The following is a 22,319-nucleotide window of genomic DNA, read 5'->3' as shown; positions in this document are numbered from 1 at the left end:
AGCGGATGAGGAGAGAGGAGGGAGGCAAGGGGCAGAGAAGAGCCCAGGGCTCACCCAGCCGCTCCTTCCTCCCCCGTCTTGCCTGTCATGGCTGCGCTCTCCCTCTGCCCTGCCGTCTGCCCCTTGCCTTTGCTCAGGGCAGCGGGCCTGCCCCAGCCTCTCTTTTCCCCTTAACTATCTTACCTTTTGCTTGCCTGGCACTTTATGGTTTACAGAATGTTTTGACATTTACCATTGTACGGAATCCACAGAAGGGAGAGACGATGGGGACACACCGAAAATACCTTGAAATTGCCAAGTGCTCTTGTTAAAAATGCAAACATCCCCAGGATGATGAACAATTAGGCTGGCAGCCACTGGTGGCTCAGAACTAATTCATTTCATCCTCTGCCTTCTCCCCCAGGCACTCAGCACAGCAGAGGGAGGGCCGGGATGACAGGGGGAGGAGCGCTGGGGGAGGTGCCTCCGCAGAGTGGGGTATCTGAGCCCCTGGAGGACAGGGAGGAAGATGGGGAGGGCGGGGTCTAAGGTAGACTTGAGGACAAGCCATTCACTTTGCAGTGCTGCCTGCCTGTAAACAGCATGCTCTCATCTAGGCCTAAATTCTAGCCCAACCACAGCCCACGGCCCACTCACTTAGAAATCCATCACTCATTCTGGTAGCTCAAAGGTCAGAGAATCTTTTTTCAAGAAAAGGCCTAGAAGACTTGCAGAGTAGAGTCAACAAACCCAAAACCCTGGAGAAGAAGGTGGAAGGAGGCGGGGAGGTGGAGAAGATCGGGAGCAGGGGGCAGCCAGTAGGCCTGGCTGTCCCTAACCCAGCTCTGCCCCAGGGCCCAGAGTCCCCAGGATGGCACACCCCCACCCACCCTAGGACCAGCTGCAGCCCGGAGCCTGGGAGCTGGAGTCCTTGAAAGGACATATCCTGGGCCATGGGGTTAAATCAGAAGACCCTTCCTTCAAGGGGGCGTCTCAGTTATCCCCAGCTGAAACCCAGGGGATGGGCCAAGAGTCCAAGGTTCCTTCCAGCTCCCGCATGCTGCAGTCCCAGGACCAAATCAGAAAAGCGAGTCTATGCCAAACCCCAGCCAGGCGTCTCCAGGGCTCCTGGGCCCCAGGCACGCTCACTTTTGGAGCCCCGCCCCTCCACCCACATTCAAATGAACCACACAAACATATACAACCCACAACTAACCGTCAAAGACTGAACTGAGTCGCTGCTGCCCACTTGACATAATGCTAGGTTTTGTAGCTAAATTAAACACGCATTAATTTCGACTGCGGCTTACTTTTCAGATTTTGAAGCCTATCGGTTTCCAGCTTTCAAACATTTTTGTTGGCTATTGATGAAAGCTTGCAGGCCCTACATGCTGGGTCCAATTCCTAGTGCTCCGACCCAGGGGGAGTCAGACCGCAAGCCTGGAGACATCTAAGAGCAGGTTTCAAAGACATCTAACAAAGTGCTGCATTTGCTGCACAAGAATTCTATCGAGCTCCACTCAAGGCCACCTCCTCCAAGGAGTCCTCCCAGGCCACTCCAGGGCCATGCCAGCTCTTGAGAATCCCTCCCCTGCCAGTGTCAGAGTCCAGGCCATTTGTTCTTTAGTGGTTGTTCACCTGCATTCTTCAGCTCTGTCTTCATTGTTTCACACATTCCTGTTTTGTCTTATCTGTTTTGACTTATCGGCCCCCACGGGACTGGGAGCTCTCGGAGATGCCCTGGACCTCACCTCTGCCTCCCGTCTGAACCTGGTACAGAGCCACGGCCCACCAGCGGCACCAAGACCACAGGAGCAGGACAGTGCCGCGGGGAGGGGAGCTGGAAGTCTGGGTGCCACCTACCCTCCATGCCGTCCTCTCGATGCCCATCAAAGTTGTCATAGGAATCCCAGCGGATGAGGGGGTCAGAGGTGTTATAGTCCACGGACACACTCGGCCCATTCTCCAGGTGTTCCATGCCTGAAGGAAGGGGGAAGGAGTGCAGTGAAGAGAAAGGAAAAAAAAAAAAAAAAAAAAAAAAAGGATCAGCAGCTGGAAAAACAGAGGCAGCCAGCAGCTCTCCCAGGGCTGCTCCCTGAGGGGCTTCTCCTATTCCTGACCACGGTGGGGTGCGGCCAGTGGCACAAAGTGGGCAGAGAACCCAGGGCTCTGGCTCCTTGCATTCTTCTTTTGTTTTATTTTGTTTTAGGATAGAGGGCAGAGCAGAGGGAGAAGGAGAGAGAGACCCCCAAGCAGGCTCCACGCCCAGCACAGAGCCCAACACGAGACTCGATCCCACGACCCTGGGATCATAACCTGAGCTAAAATCAAGAGTCAGACACTCAACTGACTGAGCCACCTAAGCACCCCTGGTTCCTTGCATTCCTGAAAAGGCTCATACCCGGTTATAGAGGTAAATCAAGACAGGACACTGAGGAATGAAGACCCACCCCGAGAAGAAAGCTGGGGGGCCCTCTGGCTAGGTGTCTGCCTCTTCCTTTGTGTGTCCCAGAGGCCCTTGTGGCAGTGCCAGGAGACCAGAAAGGCTACCCCTGGAGTCAGGGGGAGTGTAGAAGAGGTTGGTGATGAGCGGCATGGGGTCAGGACAGCAGGGAAGCCATGGCCATGACACTGAGAGGATACAAGGTCATCTGAGCCATCCCCCTGCCTCCCACTTAAGGTGTTCCCGGCTCCAGGCAGAAATCTGAGGGGAAAAGCAGTCTCTCCTATGTACTCATAGAAAGATGAAGACCACATGAGCCACAAGCCTCGCCTCCTGGGGCAAGTCCCTTTCCTGACCTGGCAGGCCTTCCTTGAATCTTCCCAGAGTCCCTCCGCCTGTAGCCTAACTTCATCTCGTCTCATTCTGTTCTCAAATAGGATAGAGAACAACTGGTCTCCACATACAACAAGTTTAAAGGCTTCACCACTATTATTAAACCAGGCTTCTCATCTTCAGGTTGAATCACTTCAGTTTTCATAAATACTACTCATGCAGCTAGTACCCCTGAATGTGCCTTCAGCCCCTCCTTCCATCTGCCACAGCCCTCAGTCTCGGAATATAATGGGATGGTGACCTAATGGGACCAGAACAGTATACGCAGCCCAGCCCCTCTTGGTTGGCTCTTTGATTTTTATTATCCAAAGATTAAGTCACTGGTTCATGTTTAGCTGGGGGTCCACTATGATACCCAGATCCTTTACTGTTGGCCTGCCTCCCATTCACAGGCAACTTGATAATTGTAGAGCACATGAGTGGGAGAACTGTGGAAGTAGGGAGAGGACAGATTAGGATAGAGACAACGGGGTAGAAAAATGAACTCTAAGAAGCTTATACCTTGAATTTTCTCTGGTCCATAAGAAAATACAAATTCTACTTTGCCATATTCTGGAAATCGATCATCTGAAAAGGGGGAAGGAAAAACAAAAATGAGCAATTAATTCCCAAAAAGGACTCCAACTTTAATCTTTCTAGAGAGATTAAATAATATGCACATATATGGTTAATAATACTATAATACTATATACACATATATATAAAAAATATATAGATAAATAGATAATGAAATAGGCCTCTTGCCCACCTTTGGCCCCAGTCTTACTTGCCTGAGATAACCATTCCCATTTCTATTTCTTGTTCTACAAACTGTTACCTTAAGACTCTAAATAACCACTATTTTTATGCCACCATTTCCTGATACACCAATTTCAAGTAATCTCCCTTGATTTACCACTAGGAAGATAATGAACTTGGCGCATTATTTCACTCCCATCTCCCTTATTAATTCTAATAGTAGTGGGAGTAGTATTTATTCTGATTGCCTTCGAAACTTTAAATACTACAGCTAAGCCTCTATTTCTTGAGCTATTGTCCATGGTGTCCGCTGACTCCCTTGTGTAAGAGGAGAAAGTTTGTGCCCCCACTTTCCCTGCCTCTACAGACTCCACCTTGATGTTGTCTGCTGTCCCTTTATGTTTCCCTGTTAAGACTGATAACGCTAACATTCCACTCTGTAATTATGATGGCATCTTCTGTTTCTGCCCTCCCGGCTCCTGTACAGAGGAAACTCATCACAGAAGCATTCTTCTACTGCAAGAACCAGACTACATTGTATGTGTGTGTGGGTTGGGGGCGGGGGGTCAGGCTCCTCTCAGTTCCCTTCCCCCACCCTCCAAGCCCCAGCTCTATTCTCTGCTCTTGGCCTAAGTGCAGTCTGGACAAAGATTCTACCATCCACCACTTGTGGGAAGAGAAATTCCAGGAGGGATGGTGACCACCTGTCATCCCTGTGCATGTCTCTATCACTGTATGCACCACTTCATAGTACCCCACTTGTGTGTCTCTTTCTCCCATGGAACTGCGAGCTCCCTGAGGGTAGGGCCTGACTTCTTTCTCTTTGTAATCCCAGGGTCTAGCACATGCCTGGCACATATAGACCCCCAGGTATTTCTTGGAGGATGGATGGATGGATTTGGATGGATAGGTGGATTGATGAGTGGGTGGGCAGATGGACAGATTTAGATGGGTAGGCGGATAGATGGACAGACGAATGGGTGAGTGGATGGATTTAGAAGAGTGGATGGATGGATTTGGAGTGGATGGGTGGATGCATTTGGATGAGTGGATAGATGGATGGGTGAGTGGATGAGTTAATGGGTGAATGGATATGGATATTGTCCCAAGTTTCAATGTGATACAGACAAAACCTTAAATAGATAAAGAAGTAAAGGAAGACACCTCCCTAACCACCTCTCCCTCCCTCGGGAAATGGTTCCCTCTTCACTGCTGCCGTAGTTCCTCCATTATCACTCTTCTACCTTATGGCATTATTCCCTGCTGGGTCTATGTCTCTATTCAGTGAGCTCACCTTTGAAGGCATCATCAAGGTCTTCCTTCCCAAAGACAACCCCCAGGTCATGGATGGCACAGGTGTGGAACTGCACACGGAAGATGACATCGCGGGCTGGGCTCCGGAACTTCTTGTGGTAGCACTTCAGCTGGCGGGAAGGAGAGCAGAGCCCATCAGGGGCCCGAGGAGGGGAAATCAGATCTCAGGGAGCTCCTTATTAGCTCCATGACTAAGACCCCAGGGCTCCCCCAAGCCTAATGAGGGAGAGGTCACCAATACCATATAGAATCTTAAAGCTATCTGGGGAAACTTCCAGAAAACAGAATGTTGGAGGCCAATCTTGTCCTTTGGGGACAACACTGTCCTCCCAAGAAGTTCCTGCACACAGAATGGAAAAAGAAGGAGCGAATTTAAATTGCAGAAGGAAAGACTAAAGTTAGAGTTGAGGAAGTCCTGTCACCACAGGAAGCAAGAAGGTAACAGCTCACACAGAGAGATATTTCCCTGGAGATATTCTAGAACAAGAGATAAGCACAGGAGAAGGGATATTCAGCTCTGAGGCAGGGGAAGGCCTTGCAGGAGCCCTGAGGACCTATGGCCCCACCTATGGCTGGTGTGACAAGAGTGACAATCCTGTTAGGAGGGGAGCAGGAAGATGGAAGAAAGGAGAAACAATAAACAGGGAGGAGGGAGCTTGAGACAGAGGGGCAGCGCTCACCAAGATGTCTCCCTTCAAGAGCAGCCCAGGCTCGATGGTGATGCAGATGCTGGTCTGGCTGTCTCCTTGGACATTACTGGGGGAGAGGGGAGCGGAGAGAAAGAGAGCTGCTGAGGGGGGCAGGCCTTGCGTTTATTCCCTGCTCCCCCTGCCAGAGGGCTCCTGGGAAGGCTTGCTGCCTCTGTCTCTCTGCCAGATGAGATCCTCCCAGAAGTCCTGGCCCCATCTCCCCACACTCTTGTCCCTGGGCCTGGGCCTCAGGCGCTGGCCTCGAGCATCCTCGGCCTCTCATTCCCGCGGAATACCTACTAGATGCCAGATGTGTAGACAGGCTGCATGGCCTGGTAGATCCGGAGAAAGGGCCGACACCCTGTAAGGGAGGGTGGTGTTAGCGGGCATGGTGTGGGGGCAGGGGGAGTTGGGGAAAGAAGGAAAGGCTGGGGAGAGCAGAAGTAGGAAGGAGAAATGAAAAGAGAAAGGAGGAGGGGGCGCCTGGGTGGCTCAGTGGGTTAATGCCTCTGCCTTCAGCTCGGGTCATGATCCCAGGGTCCTGGGATCGAGCCCCGCATTGGGCTCTCTGCTCAGCGGGGAGCCTGCTTCCTCCCCTCTCTCTCTCTCTGCCTGCTTCTCTGTCTACTTGTGATCTCTGTCTGTCAAATAAATGAACAAAATCTTTAAAAAAAAAAGAGAGAGAGAGAAAGGAGGAAGAAATACTAGCTTTTCATCTGGGAGGCATTTCTGAGTTTAGAAAAACCATGGCCGCATCCAACTTCCCACACCGGCCGGCACCGCCAGAGTCAATCCCATGAAGCGACCCGGAGCTCTGAGAAGGCTCAGGAGATGGTGCGGTCCAGACTCCCACCCAAGCCCACATTTTTATGCCTTAAGGCTGCCTCTTGAGAAAAGAAGGTGGGAGCCGGGAGGGGAGGGAAGCCAGAGGGCTCGGGCAAGTACCTCCTTTAGACTCAAAGTTGGGGATGCCGTGCATGATCACGTGGTGCAGAAACAAGGGCTTGTTGTTCATTTTGATGGAGCCAGAGAGCAGGCCACTGAAGTAGTGCACGTACCTGGGGGCAGGGAGAGAGAGGCAGCGTCCGCCTGGAGCCTTGTCCTAGAGCAGGGCCATCCTCGTCTCTCTTCTGGCCCTGCCCAGCCCACCCACCCCCCACTCTCCTAGGTCACCTGGAAGCTGGGGTCTGCGCCCCAGCACAGTCCTTCCTAGCTGCCTGGAGTCCCAGGTAGGGAGGACAGGCAGGAACTGCTCAACTAGGAGCTGCATCAAACCCATAGGACTGCTGGGGGGGGGTTCTCTGGCGCCCCCTGGTGGTCACCATGAGCATCTCGTTCCAGCTTCACTCCCAGCCCAAAAACCTCCTGCTGGACCAAAATTCCTCCCACACATCCCTGACATCCCTCACATCATTAAGCTGCACACGGCGGGCTGACCAACCATCAGACATCTCTAATACTCTCACACAAAGCTTAAACCAAACTTACATTTACACCCAATGCCCCTGTTCTGCCCTGACAGACCCACCAGCCACATGACAGTCCAGCAAACAGTAAGAGCTTAATAATTACAGTCCCTATTTTACATCGCACTGAAGTGTATGAAATCTCCCTCTATATATGGTATTGAAAGACATTTAACTTCCACTAAGCATTCCTATCTATCCCTAGAGTCAAGACTCCCCAATACTTTCTGGATCTTACTGGAAGAATGCAAGAATTAACGCATCTCTATTCCTTCTAGAAGAGAGGGGAAATGGGGTCCAGAAAGAGTTGCTGACCCTTAGCAAGAACACACAAAATTGGGGTGGGCAGGGAGAGAGGAAAAACCGTCTGAATTTCAGTGCACCTGCCAGAAAGAAAGGTCGGTCCTTCTGCTGGGGCTTGGTTGAGGCGTCCTCCTTGTCTGAATGGCCAGAGGACGTGAGCTGGGTCAGCCAGACCAATCAGAACTAATCCTAAGACTCCGCGAGGGGCAAGGGGGCTCTCTGAGGCTGGTGGAACCAGAACCCCCATGACCATGACAACGGCCCCCTCCTGTCTCTCGGCTCCTTGACCCACCAGGCCTACAGGCCTCTGTCCCTGGGCCTGGGTGGGGCCGCCTCGCACTCCCCAAGCCAGATAATCTGATGGGCACCATCAGTTCCTATTCAGCCCCTGCCCAGCCCCCAGCCCCGTTACTCAAACCGGAAATCTGGAATGGCGGTTCCTATCAGATCTCCAGCCCGTGCCAACAGGATGTGTCTGTGTGCTGGGGACAATGAGTCTGGGGTGGGGTGACAATGAATGGGGGAGTTGCAGGCAAAGCCCCTCCCCCCTCCTCTCCTCCAACTGATCCATTCCCTATAAATGACACTACCCAGAAGGCGGGAAAGTGGCAACAAATACGCACTGAAGCCAACAGCCGCACTTTCACACGGGCCCAGACAGAACTGCCCGCCCATAAGCAGATGCGCTTGCAGATACAAGCTGCCAGGCAGACAGATAATGTAGATGCCCCCGCCCCCCGCCACGTGCAGTGTGAGCGGGTGCGGCATACTGTGGACTCGCCAGACACTCCTACTGCTGAGAGGGGACACAGAGCCCAGTCCCCAGGCTTTCAACTACAGGGACATGGCTGCTCCACCCACTTCCTCCAAGCTACATGGTACCGTTGCTCCTTCATGGCAAGACTCGTGACCAAGGCCACCAGTCTTATGTGGCAAGTGGGTACTTGAACGACAGCATCTTTCCTCCCTGGGAAAGACTCTCTTCGATCCACAGCAGCTACGTCTGGCAGCCCAGCCAGAATTTTCTGCATGTGGACATCCGGTTTCTGATGGCTGATCCGGAGACCGGGTCTGGGGACTCACTTCTGCTTGGACTCCCCGCTACAATGTCAGACACAGTCACTGGCAGAGCCAGCAGCCTTCTAACAAGGCAAGCAAGGTGGGGTGATGGGGGATAAGACGGGGAACCCCAGCAGGGAGAGGCCAGGGGCTCCTGCTGGCCCCGTCAGCATTCAGAGGGGCTAGAAAAGCCAGGGGGATGCTTTGGCCCCAGGCCAGCCTGCTTGCTCTTCCCTCTTGCGTTGTTACAGCAGACCTGCCCCCGGATGCTTCCTTCCTCCCCTCAGAACTCGCCCACCCCACGCGTCACTTTCTCCCCAAGTTCAACCCCTGTGCCCACCGCATCGCTCTCAAAGCCATCATGTTCTGTTTGGGTTTTCCCCCCCCTTCCAAGTACTTCTCACGACCTGAAAGTATATTGATGGCTCGTGTCCTGCTGAAACAGCCAGCACAGCTGCAGCGCATGGAGCAGTGTGGCCCATCATGGACACGGATGGGTGGCGGGCCCCCCTCTCTGGCTACACAGTGGCTGGACCCCATTCCCCATCTCCAGTTCTCCCCTCTGGGCCTGGGCTTCTGCCTCGCCCTCACCAGCAGCCTCCCCACAGCCCACTAGCCCTGACTCTACCTGTGCTCACCTGTGGACCAGCCACCATCATTACACGGCGCGTTATCCACAGAGCAGAATCCAGCCCTCAGGACTGGGGGTGGCATGAGACCAGGGGGAACCCGGCCTGGCCTGACTTACAGGCCCCTGAGTACCTCCCAGCTCTGCGCCTACTCGCTACGGATCCTGGCCATGTTGAGTCCCCTCCCTAGGCTCAGGCTTCTCATCTGTAAAATAGGGATATGCCCTGGATGGTCAAACGGTAGCTCATCATTACTCAGGTTTGGCCTCAAAGCCACCAGCTCTGACCGGTGTTCCTTGATCCCCTTCACTAAATAGCCCCAACCTCCTCCATCAGGTCTAACCCACTCCTCTTCCTCTCCTAGCACCAGCCATTACTGAAATGGTCCTGTCGGTCTACCTACAGTGCGAGGTCCATCCTTCCCAATGGGATATCAGTTCACTGAGGGCAAAGCACTTTGTCCTGTTCAACTAGATGTCTCCAGCACTTAGAAAGCAGCAGAGAACCTAAACCTTGTCTGGTGGATGAATGAACCATCTCTGCCTTACTTTCTGCCTAGGCTGCCACGGACTCCAACGAGACCACGTGCTTGAGAGGCCCTGGGTAAATTTTTAAAGCTCTTCCAGCAGAAGATGACCTTTATGGTAAGAATCTCTGACCTCTCCAGGGCAGGTGGCTAGGACGTCTGCCTCCTGTAGGCTCATCGAAGCCCGGAAGCAAGAATAGCACCGCCTTCTTATACAAGCTGCCTTCTGGCACCCAGACCAATGTGTCCCCCATCAATGGCCCCATTGCTCTCCAGCACTGGCCTCAGGAGTCAATGGCCATGCCCACCTGTGGGTGCACACAGCTGCCCCTGGGCTCACCCGTGTCCCTGAGCTCACACCACTCCAGGATAGCACCTGAATATACACATTCGGTACACGACCCCCCGCCCCCGAGGCATGGTTATTCCAACCCCAGCCTGGATAGCAAGCTCACACACACACACACACACACACACACGTAGGCACTGGCTGTGAACCCTGGAGACCAACCTTCTCTGGGATGGCTGGCCAATGGGCACAATCTTATCCTCATAGAACCGCTTCATGGCAAACCGGTCCAGGGCCTGATCAGCGCTGCGGGGAGAGACAGGTGCTCAGAGGAGCCAACTCCTATGGCCGACAGCCCCTTGCCTCCCCAACCCTGCTCTCCCAGACCTATAGAGCCCTCCAGCCACCCTATACTGAGCAGCATTCAGGAAAAGGGTGCCCCAGCATCTCTCCATCCTGTATGCTGCAGGCCTCAGCATGCGGGCTTTGGAGCCAGACAGCCTGGGTTCCCATAGCAAGTCTGCCACTCACTCCTCAGCCCTGTGTCCTGAATCAGGTTATTTAACCTTTCTGAACCTGACTGCCTTTCCTGTCAAATGCGAGTGACCAGTGTCTTCTTGAAGCTTGTTATGGCAATTAAGTGAAATAACATCGACAAAGAACTCGATACACAGGGGCACACAGTGGGTACACAGGAAACGTTCACCATGAAGGGAACATTAGAATGGGTTGAGTTTCTTAAAGTCACAAAACTACCATCTAAGCCTCCATAGAACATTTTATCTATCTGCAAAGAAATCATTAAAAAAAAAAAAAAAAGACAGATGATGTAGCCCCTCTGTTCCTAACTCCCCAAGGACATCCCATCCTAAACCCCAAAGTCCTTATTGAGGCCCACAAGGATAAGATCACTTCTAGATGGTTCTGCCAGACCCAGATCTGAGCCAGCATTTCTTTCTGACTCCCTCACCAGCTCACTTGGGAAAACAGAAGGCCTTTTGCCAAGGAAAAGTGGCCCTGACATGGTGGTGGGATGGGGTGTCCAGAGATGGGCCTGCCTCCCAAAGCTGCTCCCACCAGTGCTCCCAGTAGAGGGAGGAACTTTCCCTTCTCCCGCCCCCCCAGTACGCACAGCCACCTGCCTCAGAGCTGTAGACTTCGTTCTGTGGGCTCCTCCACCCCATCCCCAGCACCTGTGAACTCCAAGGAAAGGAGAGGCCAAGGAAGGATGGGCAGAGGGGGTTCCCACTGACAATATGCAAAGAACGGGGGGCTCTTACCTGGCAGAAATGTTGCTGTAGTGCATGTAAGCCGCAATAACAACGCCTATCCTGCCTCGGTTTCCCTAAAAGAACCCCAAACACAAAGTCTTTATTTGTAAGTCAGCCCTCCTGCCCTGAGCCCATCCAGAAGCCTGGAGAAAAGGGGGGCAGTGGCTGGAGAGAGGGGTGTGGTTCTAAGGGAGAAGTGGATGGAGGAGGGAAATGCAGGTCAAGCTGAGTCTCAAAGAGAAGAAATACAGCCGGTCATCTACTACCCTTGAGGGCCCCACAAGCTCATTTCTTGGGGGTGCCCCCTGGGACAGAAGCTACTATCTCCTAGAAAGGAGAAAACACACAGACTTGCACGCTCACACAGTCCAATGATACAGTCAGGCACACACACTCATCCAAGGCCACATCCACGCATGTGCACATGTATGACCACATAGGCACATGTGTACACATGCACACACATGCACACGCACACCCGGCGTACCCCCTACTCTGACCTTATTGTGTAGAACAACGACGTTGTGAGGGTCTGCGTTGAGCCAAGTGTCCATGGCCTTGCAGACACTGCAGATCTTCTCCAGGGCAGGGGTGTGAAGGTCAGGCCAGCCAAATTCCAGTACCTACAGTCCAAGCCATGAGTGAGAAGGGATGGAAGTCCCAAAGAGTGGACCAGAGCTAAGGGGAGGGGGCACATACCCCATACCCAGGGGCCACAACAGCAGCCACCCACCTTGCTTCCTGCCCTGCCCATCAGCCGAGAGGGCAGGCGAGGGTGCGGATGCAGGGGACACCCACCCAGGACCAGAGACCCAGGGCCCGAGTCTCAGCTCTCACATTGCCTCGCACTAGGGCCTCTGGCAAATCATGGCCTCTGTCCTGGCCTCAGTTTCCCCATATGTGTTGTAAAGCCAATGACTGCAAGATCCCTTCCATGTGATTCTGACTCCAAAATGTGCTGGGGCCCCCCAGTACTTCCCCCAAACTCTCCTCCCACAGACAACCCCAAGGTCTGGCTCAGGGACAAAGAGGAAAAGTCAAGGGCCCCCAGCCGGTGACACCTCTTTTCCAGGACCGGACACACAAACCATGGGTTTTCCAGGCCAGCCAAGAGAAGCCTGAAGGGGACAGAGGGCAGAACTGAACAGCAGCCTTCAGGCTCCTCGAAACTTTTAACTCACACGTCATTAAACGGAGAGAGAATTCTTGCTCAGAAGAGCCAAGAGAGCACATCTCATCTAGCCTGTCCACTATCAGAGGTGCAAACTGAGGCCCAGAGAACTGTCACCTGCCCAGGATCACAAAGTAAATGGGCGCCAGAATCCGGGAGCCCAAGCACATCTGTGCAAAGCCCTGCGCTCAGCCTGCTGAGCCAGTAAGTGAAAATGGGCCGAAGGCAATTCCCAGCCAGTTTAAATGCAAAATGCATTTCAATATGGCTAGAAATTCCATAGCTCCAGCCTCACCCCAGAAATACTCTGTGCACCCCAGGGGGCCAGAGCTGGGTAGGAAATCGCTGCATCCAGCTTGGCTCTCAGCAATTTGTATTACAAACACAACAAACAGTCTTTTCCTTGTTCGAAAGAGAAGATGACACAGACTCGGAATAGGAATAGGATCGGCAGAAGGGTCTCAGCACTTCCCCCCAGATTCTAAAGCGGGAACCACAGGGAGACAGAGCCCGTCTATTCTCCTTCTCTTCCAGGCAATGGGAAGCCCCCACCCCGGATCGGCATCAGCTCACCTTGGCGTGGAGCTTTGTGATGTCCGGCCTCCGCTCAGAGAGGTTGAAAAGCTGGGAGGAAAAGGAAGAGATTGTGAGATAGTGTCCGCTGTCTTCTGTCTCTCTGTCTCTTTCTCTCCTCCCCCCGCATGCTGCCCTCAGTGAAAATCCTACCCGTGCAAGAGCTTGCAATGGCGTCCCATCAGACACACACACACACACACACAAACACACACACACACACACACACACACACACACACACGCTGATCGACAAGAGCTCTACAGGTTCTCAGGGTAAAGAGGGGGAGAGGGAAGTATATAGACACAGCCACTCCCCTCAGGGAGCAGACAGACACCCAGAACTGAAGACAAGAAGAGGACCGACGCAGCCTGTCTCGGGTCCCACATGCCCCCTGCAAGGTGAGTGTCTTCATACCCCGAACGGGAGTCCGGGAGGGTTAACTGACAAGTATTTGGCCATCTCTGGTTTCCACTTCCCACGTCAATGTCAGAACCTCATCACCCAAAAATGCAACAGTTGTGCAGCGGGACACCCTCCCTCAGAGGGGGAAAATCGCCCCGAGTGGGCCCTCTCTGACCCTCAACACCCCTCTCCCCGCAGATGCCCTCCAACACCTCACCATGTCCCACAGGATTCCCCCCAGTCCCTGGAATTCCCTTTTCCACCTCCAAAGGAGGGGCACAGAATTGCCGTCTTCCTGGGGAGAAAAAAGGACCCACAGCCTGCTGTGGGTAAGACAAAGGGAGGGCAGCACAGCACAGAGACCCACAGGATCCTGGACTCCTGACTGGGAACAATCTCAGAGGGCTACCAGGCCATTCTTGGACCCCACAAGGGCTCACACTTTAGCACATTAACCAGAGGTCCCACTCCAGTGTCCCCAGTCGGCCAGCTCACGATGAGGCCTTTACATCTAGCAGAGGGCTTAATCCTCTCAACCACCACAAAAGGTGGGTGGTGTAATTAGACCCATTTTACAGATGCACAAACTAAGGTTTTGTGAGGCAAAGTGCATCAGAGCAGAGCCTACATTCAAACCCAGGACTCTTCCAATGTCTGAATCAGAGTCCTCAACAATGCCCACCACGGCTAACGGACAGACCTCTGTGGGTTCAGCAGCATCCCACAAAGATTCATATCCACCTGAAACTTCACAATGTGACCTTATTAGGAAATAGAGCCTTTACTGATGTAAGTACTTAAGGATCTCAAGATGAGGTCATCCTGGATTTAGGGCAGGCCCGGGATCCGATGCCTGGTGTCCTTATAAGATGAGATGAGGAGGCACAGAGAGAGCCAGGAAAGAAGGCAGGTCGTGTGTGGACAGAGGCAGAGTGATGGGAGTGATAGAGCTACCAGTCAAGGTCACCGAGGATTGCTGGGAAGCACCAGAGCCCAGGAAGGGGCGTGGCCCTCCCAACATCTTTATGTGGACTTCTAGCTTCCAGAACTGTGAAAAAATTAATCCTATCATTTATAGACCAGCCAGCTATGGTCATGTGTAATGTGTCAGCCCTAGAAACGAATATGGCCTCCCACTGCCTGCCTCGGCTCACATCGCATTGAGCCTGCCCCGTCCCATCTGTGGGTCCAGCCCAACCCCACAGGTGCTTCCCTGTAAAGTGGAACCGAGCCCTCCTCTGGGCCTGATCCCTCAAGCCAGCCCTCTGACATCAGAGAACACCACTGGCCCCCTCATCCACGTCCATGCGGCACTCCTCCTGGGCCAGGCCCTGCCCCAGTGCCAGCCACATGAGGTCCCACAAGATGCCCGTGCCACAACTCTGCCCTCAGACCTCAGCTCTGTCACTTTCCAATGCTGTCACCTGAGGCAGACCCCCCTACCCCCACTGCGCTCCAGCTAAACCTGATTTCTAGAGCTAGCTCGAGGTTAAATATGTGGACAGCAGTTAGAACAGGGCCCGCCTCAGAGGGAATGCTCGATAACATGAACTCAGTGCACACACACACATGCACAGACACACACAGAGGCGTGCATGCACACAGGACTCGGGTCCAGGTGCCACATTCCAGCTGTGACACACGCCTCCCAGCAAAGTGAGGCCGGAGAGTGAGTGGAGATTCAGGCCACAAGCAAGGCACATAAATCACGGGAAGGAGAGGGAGTTGGCCCTGGGGACACCTGAAGCAAGGGGGTGGCGAGCAGAAGGGACGGGGGCACTGGGCCCCTCCTTACCAGGTAGCTGCCGCCATGCTTGGACTTGAGCATCTGGGCCACCTCTCGGAGGTTGCTCCGGAAGTTCTCCTCGTTGGCCGTGCTGGGGAAGGAGACGGCGATGATCCTCTCGGTGACGTACACTAGGTCCAGCTCACAGCTGTCCTCCATGGCCTGGCTCACGCTCATGTTTCTAGAGAGACAGGGGGCAGAAGGGGGTCCAGTCCAGGTCGGGACCCGGCTCCGCAGGGCAAGGTTAAGGTAGCTGTAGTCCCTGCACACCACGTGGGGCCCCCAATCCCATCCCAGGAGACTTTGATCTCCCCTGACCCAGAGCCAAGCCTGGGGCCTCCCCTGGCCAGGCCCGTGCAGTCAGCAAGGCCAGCCTGGGAGCCTGGGTGCACCCGGCCGGGGGCTGGCAGGATCTCGGGCCTTTTCTGTCATGACAATAGTCCTAAATGCCCATACACCCTGGCGGCGCTGCCTTCAACCTGTGAACCCAGAGGTCAGGGCCAGGACAGGAGGTAGCCAAAAGTACAGCTCAGCCTCCCAACACACCGTGGCCACCTAGTCTGGCAGCCATCTCTCGAAGCATCCCGGGACAGATCTTGAAGAGGAAGGAGAGCCTGAGCTGGGTGCTCTCTAGCATCCCAGGGCTGAGTAGCAGGCTGCCCTCCCCTTGCTCCCGAGCTATACAGAGGGTGGGGAGTCTTCTTGGGGGAAAGAGCAGCTCAGGTGACATTCTCACCTGGGCTCCAGGTAAGCCAGACCACAGTGCCCATTCCAGCCCTCCCCAGAGGCAGGCCAGTTCCCGCCCTTTGTTCCTCAGCTGTCCCTCACGTCTGGCAGCTCCCACCACCTGCCTAGGCTATTTCTTGGCAGTGGCCTCTGTGATCTTGAAGGACCCAGGGAGCAGAGGGCACTGAGTCTTTGCTGCTGCCATGGCAGGGGGTCCCCAGAGACCCCAGCACCATCTGAGCTCTTCAAAGAAGTGGGAAGCCCCGGGCTGGGCTCTGGGTGAGGGGAGGTAGGGCTTCATGCCTTCACAGCTCACGAAGCTTCTCTTCCAGTACGAGGGCCCAGGAAGGGGCAATGGGTCTCTGCACACTGAAATTCCATCCCGAGGCATACCTGAGGCTTCTGGGGGCACCTCGCACCTTCCCACCCCCACACTTTTCTACCCTATCCCCAACCCCCTACTGTCTCACTTGCCCTCTCAATCCAATGTGGGCCACACTCATATTTCCTTTTGGGAATCTTCCACTACGGCAGTGTAAAGGAAAGACTGGGGGAGCATCGAAGAAATGCCAGCAGGATATTTCAAGGAACAAGACAGCACTGGCAGAATCCAGATGTCCATCAGGATCAACTCTGAGTCCAAGCGTGTATCGAGGGCTTGGAGCTAGGGGAGCCAAGGGTGATGTATGACTTCTCCATGGTAGCAAGGAGAGGAGCCAAGTGGCAGAGGTGCCAGTGGGCTGTGGCAAGGAGCCCAGTTTGAATTTGACCTCTGAGCCCCCACCATCCTTTGTCCCTAAGATAAGGTTCTCACTGCAGCCTTGGGGGGGGGGGGGGGAGGGGGGGGGATATGTCTAAGGCAGAACAGCACCACCGCCTGGACAATTCCAGCATCGCACCCTGCACCCACCCACCCCAAGGTGGTTCTCGGGGCAAGGGAAGAAGGGGATCCTCTAAAAGGCCCCCCTGTCTGTGGGCCGCCATGCCACAACCGGCTGAGGGCTTTAGCTACACATCAGCCCTCTCTGGCTGGGGCTCCATTTCTCCAGGGCCAGATTCTCAGTCATCTCGGGAGCTTCAGGAGTGGAGAGGAGGCAGAAAGGGAAAAGCCTGAGCCAGAAAACCACAGAACCCGGACACAAGGAAAAGAGATTCTGGATCAGCAAGACCCCGAGTCTTCATGCATCCCCTCCCCCAGCCCCTGCCAGCCAGCCAGCCAGCCAGAGAACTTTCCTTTTAGAAATAGCCCTCCAACACCAAAAACCCCTGCCCACAAAAAGGACCTAGACCTAGCACAGGCCTTGACGCCTGCCAGTCCCAAAGGCACACCCAGGTCTTGCCTCTTGGTAGCTGCGTGACCTTTAACAAGTCACCTCACCTCCCTGAGACTCAGTTTCTTCATCTGCGGAAGGGAAACAAAACACTTACCTTGCAAGATTGTTGCAAGGACTAGATGAGATCGTGCAGGGACCATAAAGAATCCAGCTCAAGGCCTGGCTTCAAGCTAAAACTCAAAACGTGAGCATTTCCAAATGGGCAGCTACTGGCATCCTCTCCCTGTGGCTGGCATGTCTCCCACACCCCCTACCTGTGGCTTTATGACTTCGGTCACAGAAACCCAAAGGCATGACTTGCTGGAAACACCCACAGTGACCTCACTGCGGCACCCCCACCCCTGGCCCCCCACAGGCCAGGCATACCTGATGGGCTGAGGATGGGGCTGGACGCTCAGGGTGACTCTGGCAGAGCCCTGGGACAGAGAAAAGAGAAGTGGCATTACAGAGGGGCCCGGCAGAGGGCCGGCCACGGGAGCAGTCAGGGCTATGGACAAACACAGATTCCCTTCTCCTCTCTGCCAACATTCCAGCCCAGGCACCCTAACACCCAGGCAACACAGCGACCCAGAGCCAAAAGCCATCAGCGCCATTTCCTCGGGGGTGTGCACGCAAGCCCTCAGAGGGCTCAGCTTCCCCCTCCCTGGGAAAGGAAGAAATCCCAAACGCTGAGCACAGTCTGGGCTGGTGCCATCTGCACGGAGTCCACACTCACAAAAAAACAGTCACTAAGGGTGCCTGGGTGGCTCAGTGGGTTAAGCCGCTGCCTTCGGCTCAGGTCATGATCTCAGGGTCCTGGGATCGAGTCCGGCATCGGGCTCTCTGCTCAGCAGGGAGCCTGCTTCCTCCTCTCTCTCTCTCTGCCTGCCTCTCTGCCTACTTGTGATCTCCGTCTGTCAAATAAATAAATAAAATCTTTAAAAAAAAAAAAACAGTCACTAAGCAGATGGAAACACGGTTCGTCTTAAGTCCCTGGACAGCGTCATAGCAAGTCCGGGGGGAAAAGATGGACCACAAGCCTCAAAGAAGGAACATCTGGTCCAGCAGCCCTCCGCCTTTGTTGGCGACCACCATCCCCCCACATTCCTCCCCCCAAGGTGCTGCCGCTGGTGTGGGGTCCAGAGTAGCTGGAGGAGGTGTGTACCAGCCGAGGCCAGTGTGAGGCAGCAAATCACACTTTAAGGACCCGCTGCCCATTGTCTGTCACCTCCTCAGCTGCTCCCATCCCCAAGGTGGTTCCCTGGCACAAAATTAGGCAAACGGACCCACACTGGGGTCCCAAACAACCCAGGACAACCCAATGGTGCAGGGAGGAAAGCTCAGGGCTGGGGCCCCGCAGCACCCCGCCGGGCCATCTTGTGCTGCTTGACGCTCTAAGCTTCCAGAATGTCCCACAGAAAATGAGGCAGTCCTTACCGAGCAGTTTGACGATGAAAAGGACGTAGGCATATGGGTTACTTATGCAGTGTTACTGTTCTTACATCTGACCCAATTAAAGGGTTAGAGATACAACCATTATTCACCTCTACAGAAAATCAAGGCCTGCATCGCCTCTGCCGCAAGCTGCCGCCCACCCCAATAGCCACCTCACCTGATGCCCAAAGGCCAGTTTCTAGCTCCCAGGCCCGGCCAGAGCCCTCAGAGCCCACTGGCATCTTCCAAACCTCCCCGTGCCTCCCAGCCTCTCCCAACCTCCAAGCTGCAACCACCTCTTGAAGGAACAGGACCACAGTCTGCCGGGAAGAGGGGAAACTGAAGCAGCGACTCACCATCCCGCCCCAAGTCCCAGGGAAGTCGACAACTGGCAGGATTCGCCCTCAGTCTCTGGGTTTGACGGCGGGGGCCCGGAGCAGAGAAGCGCCTTCCAGCCTCTGCCAGGGCCGTGCGGCACCTACCAGGCAGGGGTGCATGGTAGGCTCGAAGGCCTGCCTCCCAGCTGGGCCCAAAATCAGGGCAGCCCCGCAAATGGGAGGGCTCTCCATCCAGCCCCCAGAGAAGGCTGCAACCAGAGCCCCCTCTGTGTGGGCTACAGCTGGCCCACCACTGCTCAGCCTCTGTGACAGCAGCGGGAGGAACAGAGAGCCAAATGGAACTGTCGGCGTGGGAAGTTTCTATCTCCACAACCCCCTGGCCCTGACGACTTGGGTTTACATGAGTCAGGCATGGGGGCGCGAGTAGAGGGTGGTAAGGAGGGATCGTGTTTGGTTTTCAAGCCCCAAACCGGGCTGTTACAAGACGACCTACCCAGAGGAACATAAGAGACCCGACACTCCATCCGTCTTGATCTCACTGGTCCCTGATTAGGAGTCGCTGAACCTCCCCAGGCCCCAGGCCCTGCTCCAGGCCCCAGGGATTCCTGCTATAAATAGCCCCTCACGTCTCATCTGCTGCCGACCCACAGCTATGCTTGGGGGACTCAAACACTGGAAGCCACAGCAGTACCTGAGGCTCAAGGTGTGACTTGGGCCACAGGTCCCTACCCACGGAGCTGTGGGGAGACAATGCGATATTGAGACTGGCTTGGCATGGGGACTGGGGAGCCAAGGGGTGCCAGGAGCCTCCCGGGACCCGGGGTGAAAAGGAAGAATGGGGCAGGAGAGCTGGATCCCGTTTCTCCACCCCCCCTCCCAACGTTACAACACTCCACATTCCTCAGCTTCCCCACCCCAAAAAAGTCAGGAAAGATAAATAAAAACTTGGCCCCAACAGAGTCTGGCCATGCCGCCTCCAGAGGTGATAAGACAAAGTCCAAGCCGCTGTGCTCCCCCAGGCTGGCCAGGGCAGGAGAGGCAGGGGAGGGATCTGCCATGGGCCATGACCCCACCAGATGACAGGGATGGGAACAGCTGGATGGTCATCCCCTGTTGAATCACTGGGCTGTCCTCTCACTGACGGGGCTTCCTGTTTTCCGCAGAGTTTGGGGACATGTGACGCTTGCTGGCAGAAAGCAGACAGAGACGGGTGACAAGTCTGAGTCCAGTGGACATGGAGACTCACACGCCATTGCGGGGCTAGGGGGTGCAAGCCAGCACGGCCTAATGCTCCAAAACGCACATGTGACCTCACACAGGTAGCCAGAGACAGGCCCCCCACTGCTGCATACCTCCCCATGCAGGCTCTTTCTGGCAGGCTGGGAGTGAGCGGGACACACAAGTCATCTCTGCTACCCATCACAGTGCTTGAGCCCTCCTCCTGAGAGCCCTCACTGGGTGCCACCCACTATGTGCCCGGCAACATACGAGGCACATACGGGGACCAGGTGAAGTCCCTGACCTCAGAGAACTTCTATTCCATGAAGGAAGACACTCTTATGAACCAACCCATCTGTAAAATGGGTACAGCCCAGCGCTCATGGGATTTCACGAGATCTACCTGTTCCACCTAAAGCTTCCAAGGAAAACTACCAGACGGCTTTACAAAGAGTCCTACAAAGATTTTATTTTAAAAAGAAAAGTAAATTCTCTGTCCTCGGGTAATCTCATTCTTCTCCTGTCTGGGGCTGTCCTAACCCTTTGGCCCCCCAGGCGTCCACTTCCTCCCGGCCCCTCCCAAGACCGAGATCAATAAGACAACTTCAATTCAACTCCCTAGGCACCAAGAACTCTCTCCCTGTAAAGACCCAGATCATGGTCGCTGTCTCAGGGAGAGAACAGCATGAAAGGAAACTCCACCCCATCCCCCCCTACCCCTGCCAAAATAGTGGTCTTGCTTTTCTTACTCTCGGGAAGTTCCTCCTGGTGTCTCACCCCCACCCCTCCTCCTGCAGATCCAACCAACTCTTTTTGCCTCGGTCCTCTTTGCCGACCACCACTCAGACACTCCTGAGCAGCTCAAGGTCTGCGGCCCTAGGTTCCAATCCTGCCTTCTCCACTGTACAGCAAGGAGCGGGAACCTCAGGACTTGGGTGGGGTCGGTTTAGAGCAAAATCAACTGTGTGGGAAGAGTCCTGCCTGCCTTTGAGGTCCACAGACCAAACACAACAGCTCGGGACCAAAAGAAAAGGCGTTTCCTGAGCCCCAGTCCCTAGGGGGCCCAGTTGGGAGGAGGGTCTTTATGAAACACCAGGGGCCACGTCAGGCAGCCAGAAACTGGTGCCCAATCTATGTCAGGGGCCCATCCCCATTCCTACCTTTCCTCTGGGGGCTATGGCCACCCCCTCCACCCCCGCCAGCCCCTCCAGCCACACCCCTTCCTCTCTCCTTCCTGCCCACCAGCCTGGATTTTTCCAAAACAAAGTGCGACACAGCACACTGTCCACAAACCTCTCTAACACACCAGCCCTGCTAGAGGAAAACAGCCATTCCCGCCTGTGAGTCCTGGGCCATGGGCCAGAGCCAGGAAAACAGCTCAACAAACAGGCACACAAGCATGCCAGGAGGCCCAGGGTTGCAACGGCTCAGCCTCTGAAACCGGTCTCCTCACACGGGCCAGACTGCAGGGGGGCCCTAGGCTGGGCGGGTGTGGACTAATGACCCCAGGAGCACCCAACCTGGGACAGGTGTCTGGGAACTTCAAAAGTGAGGTCTTGCCTCCTCTGCAGTACACAGGCCATTCTAGAATCTGCTCCCTTCACTAGACTGGCTAAACTAAGATTCATGTTGTCCCCCACCCCACATCCAGACAGGACACAACCCTTACCTACCGTGGCACACCCAGACACACACACACCCTCATCCCAAATCAACAAAATTTTCTTCTAAAATAACGTCCTGTCCCAAATAAAGGGCCACTTCTTTCTTCCCCAGGAGCAAGGTCATACCCACCATGGCGTCAAAAAGTCCTTCATGATGTCTAACTTCCCTCTCTCTTGCTATAGCTTTCCCCGACCAGCTACGTCTGGCCCAGGCTGGAGTTGTGGGAAACAGCAGCATTAGGACTTGGCTTTTAAATGTGCTCAGACTACTGTAAAAGGTTTGGTTCACACAGCGTCCCCGGGTCAAGGGTTCGGAGCGCCGGTAACACCAGATCCAAGCAGAAGACCCAGAAAGGGATGCAGAAGGCCCTCACCAAGTCACTGAGCCCTTTCAAGTCTCTATTTTCCCATCTAACAACTAAGACCAGAGCATGTGCCATTGGGGGGGGGGGGGGGGGCAGGAGGGATAAATAAATATATAAATAAAAACCCAGTCTACCTCCTGGCCCTTAGTCAAAAGAATAGTAATAAGAATGGCTAATATTTATTGAGCACATATTATATGTTCTATGTGCATTAAGTTTGTTCATCC

The 22,319-nt window shown here is 54.5% G+C and overlaps 1 protein-coding gene across 10 annotated transcripts in view; it reads right to left on the bottom strand.

Moving 5' to 3' along the window:
- TNS1 (tensin 1) overlaps window positions 1–22,319 on the bottom strand; it is a 179,698-nt gene that overhangs the window by 72,981 nt on the left and 84,398 nt on the right. For 9 of the 10 annotated variants that reach the window (XM_059168079.1, XM_059168078.1, XM_059168077.1 and 6 more), the window contains 12 exons: window positions 17,461–17,510; window positions 15,044–15,215; window positions 12,844–12,894; window positions 11,600–11,722; window positions 11,109–11,173; window positions 10,051–10,134; window positions 6,502–6,614; window positions 5,857–5,917; window positions 5,548–5,623; window positions 4,848–4,977; window positions 3,317–3,382; window positions 1,843–1,959 (listed from right to left, as the gene is read on the bottom strand). In XM_059168079.1, coding sequence (XP_059024062.1) covers window positions 1,843–1,959; window positions 3,317–3,382; window positions 4,848–4,977; window positions 5,548–5,623; window positions 5,857–5,917; window positions 6,502–6,614; window positions 10,051–10,134; window positions 11,109–11,173; window positions 11,600–11,722; window positions 12,844–12,894; window positions 15,044–15,211 — 1,054 coding nt within the window. In that variant the 5' untranslated portion in view covers window positions 15,212–15,215; window positions 17,461–17,510. Of the gene's footprint in view, window positions 1–1,842; window positions 1,960–3,316; window positions 3,383–4,847; window positions 4,978–5,547; window positions 5,624–5,856; window positions 5,918–6,501; window positions 6,615–10,050; window positions 10,135–11,108; window positions 11,174–11,599; window positions 11,723–12,843; window positions 12,895–15,043; window positions 15,216–17,188; window positions 17,265–17,460; window positions 17,511–22,319 lie in introns of those variants that run through there. The other variant, XM_059168086.1, reaches the window with a different exon arrangement.

The sequence above is a fragment of the Mustela lutreola genome, chromosome 3 (genome assembly GCF_030435805.1).
Source record: "Mustela lutreola isolate mMusLut2 chromosome 3, mMusLut2.pri, whole genome shotgun sequence".
In the NCBI taxonomy this organism is placed as follows: Eukaryota; Metazoa; Chordata; class Mammalia; order Carnivora; family Mustelidae; genus Mustela; species Mustela lutreola.
The sequence above is the reverse complement of the archived record's forward strand: the minus strand, read 5'-3'. Positions and strand labels throughout refer to the sequence as shown.